A 15008-nucleotide genomic window follows, 5' to 3' on the forward strand; every position below is an offset into this window, starting at 1 on the left:
TTTGCAGTTTTAAATATTTATTTGCGTAATTGACATGTTTGCATAAGAAGTTTTAATTATACAGCATTTATCTCCCCTCATCAATTAAATATAGGATAAGCAACTTTTGTTGATTGGATTTTCAATAAATTCCTTTAAGTTTTGTACAATTGAATGAATATGTATTGACAAAATTACTGAATTATTACAGCAATTAGCGAAAATGCCGATACTGTGGTAACTGCATAACTAACAAATTTTATCGAGTCAACTCAATGTTGGGCACTTTTTTAGTTTCAGTATAAAACTAATTTCCTCACCGAATTGATATTTCGGTTGAATCGTATTATTTTCTTCTCTTGATTGTCAGTACTGTCTTGATAAAATAAAGCTGCCTACTTTACTTCATCTTCCCTTCTCAGTCCCAGTATCTTGAAATGTGTTGTATGAAAGCTGGTGGTATCATATTCGTAAAACATATCGAAATCACTGAAGGTAGTGTTTTTAGACGGTGACAACAGGTGAATTATCGTTGCTTTACTAACATAGTGATATCTTATAATCAATTAATTGTTCCATTGTATAATGTCGAACCATGTAAATTAGTTGTCAGATCATTAAAACAAGCAAATGACAGTGTAGATATATTACTGAAAATAATAGTATGAAGGTGAATATACTAATAGTATTCCAAAGTTATTCAATGCGTTCATAGTTTTTGTAAAATTTCGATGACTATATACATATTTCTTATTAGTTATAAAAGGTTTTTTTATTTTTCGTACTTCATTTTAGACTTGTTTAAGTGTTAGCTATGAAGTTTCTGGTAAAATGAAACCATCACAAATTGAATCATCATTTGGTTCACAGAGTAATCTAATTTTATTAGCTTGTATAGCTGATCGATTGACTGGTGCCGTAGCTGACGTAGTACGTGCTGCTGGTTATCGTAGTGCACAACTACGTTCTATTGGTCATTTATTAAATAATTTTAATCAAGCCGCTGAACCTGTTGCTTATGGACTGCAATATGCAATGCGTACCTTAGAGTCAAGTCAAAATGATTCTGGTATACCGTCAGCAAATTTAACACTTGCTAAGTCGTTATTGTAAGTAGCTTGATTTTTATTGCAGTTAAAATTATTTTTTTCCAATTTACAATATTAGCCGACGTTTCATTTATTACTTTTTTAAAATTATCCGTAAAAGTGTGAACACTGGACGGTCTTTCTGTTCTAGTATGAGACTCCTGGGTAGTGCGCGGACATCTAAATCAATGAGCTAATGTTGGACGGTGTTAATGTTTTACTTTTATCAATCCATGATATTACGCCGTCCAGTACTGTGAAACCAGTTGACCGATAATGGTACCGTCAAATCTTCCGATCATCTTTAATTTACAAATGACATTTAACAATACATCTCAGTCGTATTAATGATGATTTTAACAGAAATGATCATTTCAATTTTTTTTTGTTGGTTTGATCAAAAACAAATGAAAGAAAAACTGATACATTATAGGTGAACTGATTTTGTTTATTCTTTTTTATCTATCTAATCTGTTTCTTTACCATTTTAAGCATATATAAACATTTCACAAATTTATTTGCATACATTATAACTAGTTTGTCTAAATTCCAGTCTATATATATATATACTTTTATAATCTATGATTCAAAAACCTTTGATATCCACATTTATGATTGTGTGGTCAAAATTGATTTAGTTCATTATGCAATTACATATATATATATATATATATATATATATATATATATATATATATATATATATATATATATAAGGCTTCGTTCAAACCATTGAATTCATTAACAATTCGGCAAAATTAAAAAGTGATTATTATCACAAAGTATAATGAATAACTAAGTAAACAAGGTAATTTTTTTAATGTTCTAATTTTCTAGGTTTACAGATTAAATTTATTCATTTCAATTTATGCACATACGCCTTCATCAATGGTAATCCTGTTTTTCCTAGTGTATATCATAAGATGACTTAAGCTACCTAATTTTTAAAGATTGAAAAATAGAATCTGAAGAGTTTAACGAAAAGAATATTCTTTGTTCAAATATTAGTCTTTTAATTTGATGAGGATCTTTAAACGATTAAAATAATGGAGATCTGCTTTTTTCTGACTTTGAAACTCCACATTGGTGCACAGCTAATAAAGAACTCTGTTGTAGATTGAATCGAAGATTTTTATGCTTCACAGCGGGCATATCATTGTTTAAAAGCACTGAGTTTTAATTTTGTTTTTCAAATAGAGATTTTATCTTCAAATTTATCACTGTAAGACAGAAGTATCTTATTTTTAAGCTTCTAATTAATTCATGTCTTCAAGTTCAAAAGAGATAACAAACTAGTGTGAACTTTTAATGAATGATTTGTATTTTGAGTGTGAATTCATCTAACCAGTAAATAAGAAATGAAGTTGTAAATTTTGTGAGAATATTTTAACACTCTGTTTTCATATTTTATATTCTTGTTTTATCCATTTTTATTCATTCACATTCGTTATTCGTAGTGGTGATTTGATTTCCTTGTCAAATCTTTGTGCTGAAGTAAATGATTTATTTAATTAGAAAATAAAGTCAGTTATGATCTAAATACCTCTGTTAGGGGGCCTATTTCCTAATAGGAGTAATAGGCTAAAATAGGTAAGATTTGAATCGTAATTTCTCTGAATATGAAAATAAATGACGCGGCTCTAAATCCTACTGCCAGCTTAGTTCCCTGAAGGCTATTTATGAATGATACAGCAAGCTAAATAATTTTACTGACGAACAACCAATTACCCGATTAGTTGCTATTCTTTTTAGATCAAGTCAATTTGACTACAATCTGTTCATATTAATTTTTGTTGGCCAAATAGGAGCACCTTGAATAAAACTTACTATTTGTTGCTTTTAAAATCTAAAGTATGAAATATCATTGGTCGTATATGGATATTTGTCTAGCATTTTGTGCATAAGATTTTGCCTTCGCTGATATATTCATACTGGCATGTTTATAATCGATTGTTTCATACTGCCTCAACGATTTTGTATTAGATTGTCGACATTTCATTGTATACTTCTAAATTAATTGATTTATTACATAGAAAATTAAGAGATTGGGCTTTAGAATTAGATCAAAAGGCTGTGACATCTAAAGAACAAACATTTTCATCTCGTATGGACGATGGTGTTCAACAAAATGATGATGATAACAGCCAACTAACTATAAGCAATTACAATAATAGTGAAAATGAAGCCAAATTGACTGAAACATCTATGCATATGCGTAATCAATGTGATGTATTACTCCATCGATTAGACAGCTTGATACATCCAAATGTGTACAATGAAGATAAAGGGAATTCTCCTGAAACAGCAGATAGGAATAGCACGTTTTGTCCTATACTCTTACCAATCAATGATTTGAATTATCCTCAATGTTGTGATGCAGTATGCGATATTGATAAGGTAAGATGTGTAGTTTGCTCGACTTTACTGTTAAATAAAATAACAAATCTAAATTGTAAGATGGAGTATTTATTAAATACAATGCTTCTCTCCTAATCTTATTCATTTATTTGAAGGATATTGATCTTTTCTATATTAATATTCGTCATTCAGTGACTGTTAATACGTGTTTTAAACTGTATATGCTTTAGACCATTGCGCATTGAAGTGACTGTAGACTTATCATTCGTAGGAAAATAGCGTAAGTAAATCTATGTTGCTGTGACAGATCGGAGAAACGAAGCAAAGAGAAGGGAGCGAGTCGAAATGATGCATGGTGAAGAAGGCATGTGAGCCAACTCACTTAAATTAAGCGTTGCTCAACATAGGACCAGCCACTACAGTATCACGTCACCAATTTTACACAATTTTGAGATATTGAGAGGAAGTTATGTTGTACTTCTCCATCGTATAATGAAGGTATTTGTCCACTTGATGATAGATATTAAAAAACAGAATAAATAAAATTTGTGATAATGTAGGTTGATTAATAGTTGTGGAAAATAATTGGGAAGGAATAGAAGAAAACCCATATATTATGGAAAATATAGAGAAAGATCAAGACCATGGAAGAATGAAGGGTTAAAGATACTGTTTTCGTACGCAAAAGTTAGTCTTGAATTAGCGGGTAGCTATGCCCTCTAGTTTACATAAGTTTTTTATTTGTATTATTTTAGAACTGATTCTACAGACTGTGAATAATTTTTAAGGACTCAGGTGAAGGAAAGTGACTAGAATCAACTAGATATTTCAGAATTGAGCTTTTGATTGACTTTTGCAGTCCTTTAGATGGCCATTCAGGTTAATGTTCGAAGGCGCGTTCCGAATGAACTCGCTTTGTGGTGCAACTATAATTTGTTGTACATGATCAAGCAAAGTCTTAGATACACACTGATTTAACCCAAAGTAAGAGCTTGTCCTTCATGCAACTAACAATCATAGTCCGACTAAAGAAGACTACGAAGTTCAACCCAATGGAATGTTTTTCCTCAGAGACCTCAAAAGTCTGTTTTCCAAACTTCCTGCTGCAGTATCTCCTTTGAACGTAATTTCTATTAAGAGAGTCCTCTTTAGTGATATAGACACTTTCGCGTTTTTGTTTTGGCTTCAGAATCTATTCAGTGAATCTAGGTGAATATCCATTGTTGACTAGTATCTAATGCTGTCTATAAACTTCTATAACGGTTGTATCATTGGTACAGATTCATTTGGCTTTCATGCAGACAGAATGTATCAGGTTGAAATGAACTTTTTCTTCGCTATATTATCCTTGTTCCTCATCAACAATACATTTTAATTAGTGAATATAATTTAACATTTGTATTGTTTATCTTTGAATTAATTGATTTAAGGAATTTAATACACATTTAAATGAAATACCGTCATCTATAACTGATAATAAAGCTGGATTATTCATCCAATCTGTCAAAGGTTTAGCACAAGTCACCAACCATTTAGTACAAATTACTTATCAAGCTGCTTACCTCATTGCTGCAGCACATCCAGCTTCACGACCAGGTCATGTGACTCGTTTCAGGTCATCTGACCAATTGACTACGATACATGATCATGTAGCAGCTATTCGTAAAAGTGTTAGCGAAATATGCCAATCTCAAAATGAAGCTTCATCCAAAGGACTTCCGTCTTTAGAAGTATGTTTATTTTTAAATGGATGAGGAAACGTTTTGACTATTGATTTTTGAATATTTTGTACATTATACGCTTGTCGATAATAAAAAAAGTGTCATTCACTGGCAAAATACTATTTATTTATTTATATAGCTACAGGGTTATAGTTCTTTTTTAACAAACAGCTAATCACTTCACCAATAATTTAAAGTGTTGAACCATTTAGCTCAATTTGTTAATTGACAATTGATGTTTACTCTTTCCAAGTTTCCAAAAAATCTTGTTGTCAATACTACATTAATACATAATTCTGTTTGCTTTCAAAGTTAGTTTTAAATTTTCAAAGGATTTAATTCAGCCAAACAACATTTATCGAGTTCCATGTGTGTTGATGTTATCAATTACTAAGTAGCTACCGTTGCTATGCCTGACCAAAGTAAGAACAATTAATGTAGTGTGTTTTTCTAGCTTTATTCACTAAATGAACTATTTAATCGTATTTTTTTTATCCATTTTCACTTGTGCCGCCTCACAATAGCCATGTAATGTATAACACAACAGTAGTAAAGTACCGAATATGCCCTAATAAAGAAGAAATATAGAATTGATAAACTAACAATATATATTTTACTGTGAATGAAATAATTGGTAAAGCTGACTTATTAGAGAATGCCATTACGGAAATATGGTACTATTTTATTGTTTTATTATTGCGTGACAATTATTTATTCTGCTATTTTTTGATCTACAGTTGTATTTTTGGTGAATGTTTGTCGCATTTTCTAATAATCATCGTCTTTTTTTATTGATTTGTAGATCTTAGCTACTGCTAATCATTTAGCACAAAGAGCTACACAATTATGTCAAACAACACGACCTTATTTGTCTGAAATCAAAAATCTATCTGAAAAAAGACGTTTAGCTGATGTAAGCACTTTTTATGTAATGAATTCGTATTATTAATATGTTAATAAGTGCTTTAGAATAAGAAATTACATATGGGATTTTTTGATTCCTGTGTATACATGTATTGAACATTTTATGCGATCTCTCAAAATATCAAGGACAATTTTAATGTTAATATAACATGCAAGGATTCTGAAGAAGTCTAGATTGCAGAGTCATTTATCTCACAAGCTTGTCTAATACCTAACTAAGAACTTTACTCACTGTACTTTAAATTAGTTTTGATAAACTACTGAGTTATCACTCACATTTATTGTATCGTATGTCATATAAAATCAAATGCCTTGGTACTGTTGATGGTGGGATAAGAGAACTCTCCCTTTCGAGATATGTTCATGTGACCACGAGTATATAGCCACTGTCAGGGAAGTTTTGTTCACTGCCTTCTCGCTGTTAGGGTGTTATTCTACGAAGTTAAGAGGAATTGGAAAATTTTGATTACGAACTGATGGTGCACATAGGCTACGGGATCCTGAAGGAACAAATGGTATATGAACCTTTTTTGCAAGTAATTTATTTCACTTTTGGTGATATTTTCTCTTCTCTGTATGGTATGATCCAACTTGGACACTCATTGTTGTTCTAGATAGAATCATAAACTTTTAATTCATTAACACGAATAGTCTTCGTATTTATGAATAAATATCTGATTTACTGTACTTAGTCCATACAGACTTAACATATGAAAGTCAGCTAATTTTATACAGTTGTTGTTAAATAAATATTCAGTAGTTGAATTCATGAGTCAATTGCAGCTACACTACCACGGAAAACTTGGGAATATTGGACGGCCGTTCCGTCCTAATATGGGACTCGTCAGCAGTGCGCACCCACGATCCCGCCCCGCAAGGTTCGAACGCAGGACCTATCGGTCTCGCGCGCGAACGCTTAACCTCTAGACCACTGAGTCGGCATCCAACGGTGTGAATGTCTAACTTCAACCAATTATTCGCTTACTGAAAAATCTTATTAATGAACAGTCGATTTGATTTTCTGGTCGCTTCTAATATCCTTGAACTGAATCTACAGAGCAACTTGAACGCCGTCGAAAAAGGTGCGAAGTCTGGTGATATAGATTTATTTGACTCCCAAAACAAATCAAAGTGATTTAAGAATACTTCACATTTTCTATGATTTATTTACAGTTAGATTAACAGTCAGATTTGTCTAAATTGAATTAAGTTGGATATAACAATAATAATTCATTACCTTACTGTGTGGATACATATTTACAATATTATACAATCAAGTACCTATAATCCTTCTTAACATATCAGTACATAACACACACGACTGGAAATAAAATCAATTTCATGTGACATTCGCACTACAATTAATTGTGACTATTCGCCTCGTCGTTTACTACTGATAATATAATAGTGTTTAATAGTTTATTATTCATTTTATATTTATTTACAGTCATTGGAACATGTTGCACGATCAGCTGCCTCTGTATTTAATATAATTAAAACTTCACGTAGCACAAATCCAACATCTGGTACGACCGATATAATTCAAAAACTATGCTCAGCATCATCTATACTAGAAGTTGATGTTGATCAATACATTGATTTATTACTTCGTGATGCTGCCGGTTCACCTGCTCATTTAGCTGAAGAAACTTACGAGGTATGTCTTCAACATTAATAATAATATTTCATTGCGTCGTGTTGGTTGTATGCGTGTATGACTATTATTTGATAGTAATCCGTAATAATTTTATTTCCGAATTTATCAACTGTTGTCTACACTGTGTTTTTATTATCTGATTTGATCTTCTTTGAAATAATGTTGGATAATGAAAGAAATTGTTATCTTTGACAAATATATCTTCTGTTTGTAGACATTAGTTTTTTGGTAAAGTTTTATTTTAACCCTATACTTGCTACGGTTTGTAACTAATGTTTCGGTAAGGCTTAGTAAACTGTTTGGTTCCTTATACTGAGTTTATATTAAATTGAATGTCTGAACAGAAAATACACTATATACTTAAGGATTTTTATTTAAGTGATCATAAATGGTTTTTTGTTCTTTATACGTCCCGGTTAATGAGTTTGATCTTTACTCTAAGCTGTATTCATACACAAAAATCTGGTATATCAACAATAGACGTTAGTTCTTTTGTTTTTTAATGACTCACCCCTTGATTGATGTATGAATATATGATTGGGTGGATGCATCCCGCTTGTTTGTCTATCTCATGACTCACCGGATTGGAAATACACGTCACTTGTTTGTGTGTTTATTATGCCTCGTTCAAATTTAAATGACCTAGCAACATACCTTTTCAATCGGTTATGAATGAATATATCTGTGTGAAAAATCTTAACCGAAGTACTTATTATTTGCCTGCTTGAGCTCTGAAATATTACTTAATTCTTACACTGTTAAAACAATATATAGTTTACGATTAATTATTAAGATAACGCTGTGTTCAAATTTGTATTTTAAATGAACTTCATTAAATATTTCTATAAGTTAACAGCATATTGAGTATCCAAAGCTCTTCAAAAAAACATCCACCATAAAATAACTACTTAACACACTTTATTAAACTTTGTTTGTTCGAAATACGAAAGAATGTATAACCTCTAGTAAGTACTTTTCTACGTTATATTTGTAGCTGATTAATCTCAGTTGTTAAAAGACCAAAGAGCACTGAACAATTGGTTTGTCTTGGTATGAGACTCCTCACCGTTGAGCACCCAGGACATTCATGTCTCTCGATGGACGCTTATCTTTTAGAGCCACTTTAAGTTGACTTTCAATGATAAAACTCCAATATTACACACTTTAAGTTTTTCACTAGGTAAAAATGAAGATCAGAGCTTTTAATATCAATGATCACATTGAAACTTGTCTACTGTTGTGTTTTTATGCTATACGATACCTCGAAATACGGTTGCCAATTTAGATACACTGAATTATACAACCAAACTAATGACGCATACACCAGTACGAGCAACCTTGAGTCTCTATTGGTCGTTTTTACTTCTAGCCCTCCCTGTCAAGTCAAGAACGCCTATCTCAGCCACCGAGATATAAATCATATATTTCAATCATACTGAGTTTACATACAAACAAATCACACCGTAAAATAGAAAATAACGTTTGTGGAAGATCTAGTCAAAAGTGGCTGTGGTTGTGAGAATTTGTTACTAATAAATTGGGAATATCTCAAGAATAGTAAATCGATAATTAAAATAACCCATAGTAAATCGTATGATAATACTAAATACGACAAATAAAAGCTTATAATGAAAGGAATATGAATATACATACAATATAGTCGCTTAATAGTCATATAATAAGAATGCGCGTATAATTTTAGTTCATAAGTAATTTCCATTCATCAGGTTCTAGAACACAGGCATGCTTATCGTCGTCCGACAATCGTGGTCTTTCTTGACTTAAAAGCGGCCTTGAACGCTGTAGACCGAGAGTTTCTGTGGCAGTGCCTGTCACTGAAAGGCGCATCTCAGAAGTACATAAATCTAGGGGTGGCCAAACCAAAACGTGGCATCAGTGATTGAAGTCATTAACTTCTAATCTGAGCCATTTTGGTAGATGCAAACTACTTGGTTGGGGTCCGTGTAACTATCGTAACAAAGGGTTGAAGACTCTGGGTGACATTGCTCAGAATCGATCACAATGGCGTAGGTGTATAGACTCTTTGTCTTCCCGTAAACCGTGAGGTTAAAATTACTTTACGCCTTTCTTTCTACGAACTAATTCCCTCTTCCTGTATTATATCCTTATACTCAACCTTTATATATTACTATCATTGTAGTAACTACTTCTATGAATTTGGTATTCATCTTGTTGTGCTAATGAGGTGTGGCAGTCTAGACAGATGCATATATATGCTTGGTCCTACGTTGTATCTGACTGACCTTAAGTAATTCCTAACGGTTGCCATTCCTTTATTCTCGTCCGGAAATGATATATACATCTATTTATAATTATCTACAATCCTATTTAAACGAAGCGAGTGACAAAAATGTTTGATCTTGTTTAAAAACTATCAAAAATGAATCTGAAATTGAATGCTTAATAATTTTACTTATAGATTTTTTAAACGTTTAAAAGTATCTGGTTCAAATCTCCATACCCCTTTTTCGGAGTGAATTAGTTAATTATCTTAGATTGTTAAAAGAAGAATATATTTGTAAAATCTCAGCGAATGAATTTTAAGTAAATCCAACGTTTCGCCTGCCAACAAAATTATCGATAATTTTGTTGTTTGATTATATTTTCCTTGAAAAAGCTTGGACCAGATTGCCAGGCGAAACGTTGGATTTTCTTAAAATTCATTCGCTGAGATTTTACAAATATATTCTTCTTTTAATGTCTCACATTAACTCGGCGCCCAAATATTGTGAAACTATTCGTTCAAATTTAGACGAAAGTTCTTATTTATCTTAGAGTGTGTTAGTAATAATCATCCTATAATATGATAGTCATAATTAATAGTTCATAATAAATAATTACAATGTATTTCTTGTTTATTATCTGTTTATGTGATATATATATATATATATATATATATATATATATATATATATATCCATTCATGCGTTCAAGACATTCTTCACTGTTTTTTTCCTTACTTTTTAACTTCATATACACATGATCAACATATTAGCTTCAAGTACCTGTATTAAAATGTGGACAAACTGTTGCCAAATGTATCGCAAATCTAATCGATTCTAGTCGTCAAATAATTGATAATCATTGTCAGAATATACAAACAAAATTAAATGATAATAATAATGCCAATAATGATAGAACTGGTTTATCTAATTTTGAAGATGGTCGACATAATTTACATGAATCTTGTTTAAATCTACTTAGTACTTTGCGGTAAGTAGTTTTTTAGTTGTAGAGTACTGTATTATCAGAAGAGGTTTAGATGATGATATTCACTAGTGTGAAATATTAGATAAATTTGTTTTTGTGTTATTGCTGTTGTAGTTAACTTCCATGGGACATGATTTAATAGGTTTATTCACAAAGTCAGTATGTTTTATATTATCTTCGTTCGAAGGAAACTGAGATTTTATTGGTTATTTTGACTTTTAATTAGGACTTTACACAAGTTTTCCAGAACTGACTGACAACATCCTGAGAACAATCAAAATAAGCCATGCGGGACTAAACAGTTGTTATTGTTATAATTGAGGACTCTGTAGCAATGTGTACCTGTGATCCCACGCCAAATGATGCTGAGGATCTTCAAGGTCTCTTAACGAGTATGGCACAGTCAAACCAATAAGCCGGAATTCACTGTTTCGTATCTTCAGATTGAGTCAGTTATTTTTCTCTTACCTCGAAGCACAATGTTTGTTGATGTGGGAGTAATATGAAGGAAAACCATGAGCAGCCATACCAAGTTGTGCCACCAGTCCGCGAAATGTTGTAACTTTATGACTAGGATGTAGTGGTACTTTTTCAACTACCACCGATACTATGACTTCGTCTGTTACCCTGATACTTGTTTTTACACTCCCATCTCGTTATTCTGACTTAATGGAAACCTCCATATCTTGGGAGGTGCATAGGACACAATGAACAACTTGGACGCAGCTGGACGATTTGAACTTTAAAAATGACTTAACCCTTCTCTCCGATACTCAGCAACAAATGCAGATCAAGTCAGCCAATATAGCAGTGACCTCTATAGATGTCAGTCTAAACATTCATAAGGGAAAAGGCAAGATTTTGAAATACAACACAGCGAGCAGAAACCGAATCTCACCTGATGGTGAAGCTCTGGATGACGTGGAAGCTTTTACAAATCTGGGCAATACCGTCAATAAAAAAAAACAGGATCTAATACAAATATTAGCTGACGAGGAAATCAGTAAAAGACATTGTAGGTGAGGAGGATACCCATTATAGAAATCATTAAACTGTATCGCAAAACAAGCTTTATCTTAGAATTCTCATCAAAGAACATATTACAGAGGCAGACATCAAAATAATTAATAATACTTGGGATAGATGGTCCAGAACTGAATTGGTTAGAAATCTGTGATACGTAGCATACGCTTTATGAGGGGTAACAGGTGTAAATAAATAATGTCCAAGTTTACACTTGGAGTTAGTTACTTAGTATTCCTCTCAATAAAGTTACTTTTTGGAGCCATAATAGCTTTATTAATTAATGTAAGCAACTACATTCTTTTTTTGAAAAATCTGATGTTATAATTATCAAAATAAAATCTATCAATGTGTGTTTCATAACTATGGAATTATAGTTCCGAATTCTCTCAATAAGACGATTAACTTTTATTCCAATTTTATAAAAAGCAGTAAATGTTAGAAACAGAAAATAGTAATAATGTTCATGTATCCACGCATGCATACATATCTTTCTTTAATGATTACACTTGTAATCCTACTTTAAACAAAAGAAATTGTTTAGTAATACACATATGCACATAGATGATAATTCATGTTAACCGTTTTTATTGATGATTTAGTGGTAACCAGTTCAATTAAAAGTTATTTTCACTAGAAATTGATGTCATTGTCACTGTTAAACTTGTCGCAGAAAATACAACCAACATCTGGTTTTATGGTCACTACCTCATATATAGTCATTAATTTTTCCATTTATCGTCGTCTTATTTATTACTAATAAACAAACAACCATGTATTTCAATCGTTATTTTACTTTAATTTTATTTTCGTGCTTAACTTTCAGTATCTAGTGTATTCTATTCATTCCAGTTATGATTATTACATTCAAACGTATTTTAGGTAGATAAACAAGTTTTTTTTCAATATGAAGTAGCTTGATTGTATTAGATAGGGTAAATTGAATGACTTATCTTCATATTTATCTGTTTGTTGTTTCCTGTTTGTTCGGCGAGTTGCAGTTAATAAGTTGTAAACATAAATGCGTACATGTTCAACTTGTGTTCATTGAATTAATTATAAGTGTATATCTTGTTTTTTATATTCAAATAAATTTTTAAACCTGGTTTCATAGTGACTCATTTAAGTTACTTTCTAGTATAGTCTGCACTTAACAGTTAGTACTGTTTAATTTCAGTGGGACAGTGGCTCATTAGTTAAGGGATTTGAATTTTACCTACAGTCGCAAGCCATAAACCCACTCCACCTACTGCGATATAAGCAACCAGTTAGTGTCACTGACCTCACACTTAGAGCTTGTCTCGATGTCAAGTACACAGTTCTGTAACTGCTGAATGAGTTAATAATAATAAAATTATTTGATCAGTCTCGGTTGGTATTTCTTAGCTTTTTCTACTTTTATATAACCTTGGAAGTGGAGTACTAAATTATCCCTTTTCAGATACCTAGGAATTTTTATTTAATGGTTTCAAAGATTCTTTATAGAGTAGTTGGATTGTAGCTAATATTGGACTTCAGAGATCTCGCTTCGATTTTGCTACTTGAGTAGTATTAAATGCTTTGAAATATTCATTTATGTATATCTTATCAGGATTTTATGATAATTATGAATCCGTTTATTCGTCCACATTAAAAAAGTGTTATGAAGCAGGGTTTTATGATTTTGTGAAAGAAAGTGTAAAATGAATTGTAAATAATTCTGTTCAGTAGATGATAAATAGTGATCCGACTTGTGGCCGTGTGTTCTTTGCTTATGTGACTGAGTTATTGAGACAAAGCCTCGAATTATTTGAAGTTGAAGACAAGATTATTTTACAGATTAATGGGTTTTTCATGTAGTAAAATGATACACTGATATAAAAAATATTACCTGAAAATAAACATGATAAATTACAATAGTGGGTTGAAGGAGATATGTTTCTAAGACACTAACCCTCCAATTAATTATTCTTGGATATCTATTCAGCTAAACAGATAACTCTTCGGGCCTCTAACATGTAAGCCAATAAATCGCTGTCAACAATTACATCTCCATAGTCTAGTTAAATCTTTCTTGTTCGTTCTAGATTTTATGCTTAAGCGAACTATAGATTTAAAGTTATCCTTCAAACGTTTTCGAAGAACCATCTGTCTAATCTTATTTTCAAATATCATCTACTCTTAGTCTTCCTTGATTCTAATGACTGTTTCTTACTTGAAGTCAATTAACGCAGTTTGTATGATAGGAATTATTAAATGGGTAGCTGTATGATAAAATATCCATGTAAATGGTAGATCCTACACACCTTTAGTAATCCAAGGGAGTTTGTCATTAGACACTAATGAAATTATTATTATTATATGACGGTTGTTGAAAAGTTGTGAATGCTTGTCAGCTGTGTTTAAGATTGCATCCTCTTTTTTGATGCTATATATTATTCTTTATCTGCCTATTTATAACGTCATTTTGCAATTTTCGTATCTTAGTAACCATTTGCGATGTCTTGATACCAACAACAAAAACTTATTGATTGAAAATGTAAATCATTTTTGAAAACGCATTATTCTATTTTATTTTCCTCACTTTAATCTTATTATTATTTCAGGCAAAATGTTCCTGGTTTATCTACATGTGATCAAATACAGAAAACTATTAAAAATTTACTCAATGATTTAAATCATGCTATTGTATCAGTTAGCAGTGTTAATCAATCAAAACGAACTAATTCATATTCATCAAATGTACAAAATTTAGAGAGTTCATTAGCTCTTATTCGTACCAGTATAGAACAAATTGAACATTTGAGTAAAGAAACAATTGAAAATTGTCAACTTGGTAGTTGGGAAATAATGGCGCATAACTTGTATTCAATTAGTACATATTTACCAAATTTCGTTAAAGTCAGTTAATGTTTCTTTCGCTCTTTTATATGGTATTTTATTTTAGACTTTTTATTTATGTATGACAATACAGAAATAGTTTTGGTTTCACTAGTGACTAACTTCGAGAGGTAATTCTCTGAATTCTAGTGAGAGGCTGTTACCAGT

The 15008-nt window shown here is 31.5% G+C and overlaps 1 protein-coding gene across 1 annotated transcript in view; it reads left to right on the forward strand.

Annotated features, from left to right (window-relative positions):
• MESDC1_1 (FERM central domain) overlaps positions 1 to 15008 on the forward strand; it is a 111156-nt gene that overhangs the window by 65371 nt on the left and 30777 nt on the right. Inside the window, exons 25-31 of the mRNA XM_051208105.1 lie at positions 775 to 1088; positions 3101 to 3464; positions 4856 to 5155; positions 5949 to 6059; positions 7518 to 7727; positions 10744 to 10961; positions 14567 to 14861. Of these exons, the coding sequence (XP_051067928.1) occupies positions 775 to 1088; positions 3101 to 3464; positions 4856 to 5155; positions 5949 to 6059; positions 7518 to 7727; positions 10744 to 10961; positions 14567 to 14861 (1812 nt within the window). The remainder of the gene's footprint in view (positions 1 to 774; positions 1089 to 3100; positions 3465 to 4855; positions 5156 to 5948; positions 6060 to 7517; positions 7728 to 10743; positions 10962 to 14566; positions 14862 to 15008) is intronic.

The sequence above is a fragment of the Schistosoma haematobium genome, chromosome 2 (assembly GCF_000699445.3).
Source record: "Schistosoma haematobium chromosome 2, whole genome shotgun sequence".
Lineage (NCBI taxonomy): Eukaryota > Metazoa > Platyhelminthes > Trematoda > Strigeidida > Schistosomatidae > Schistosoma > Schistosoma haematobium.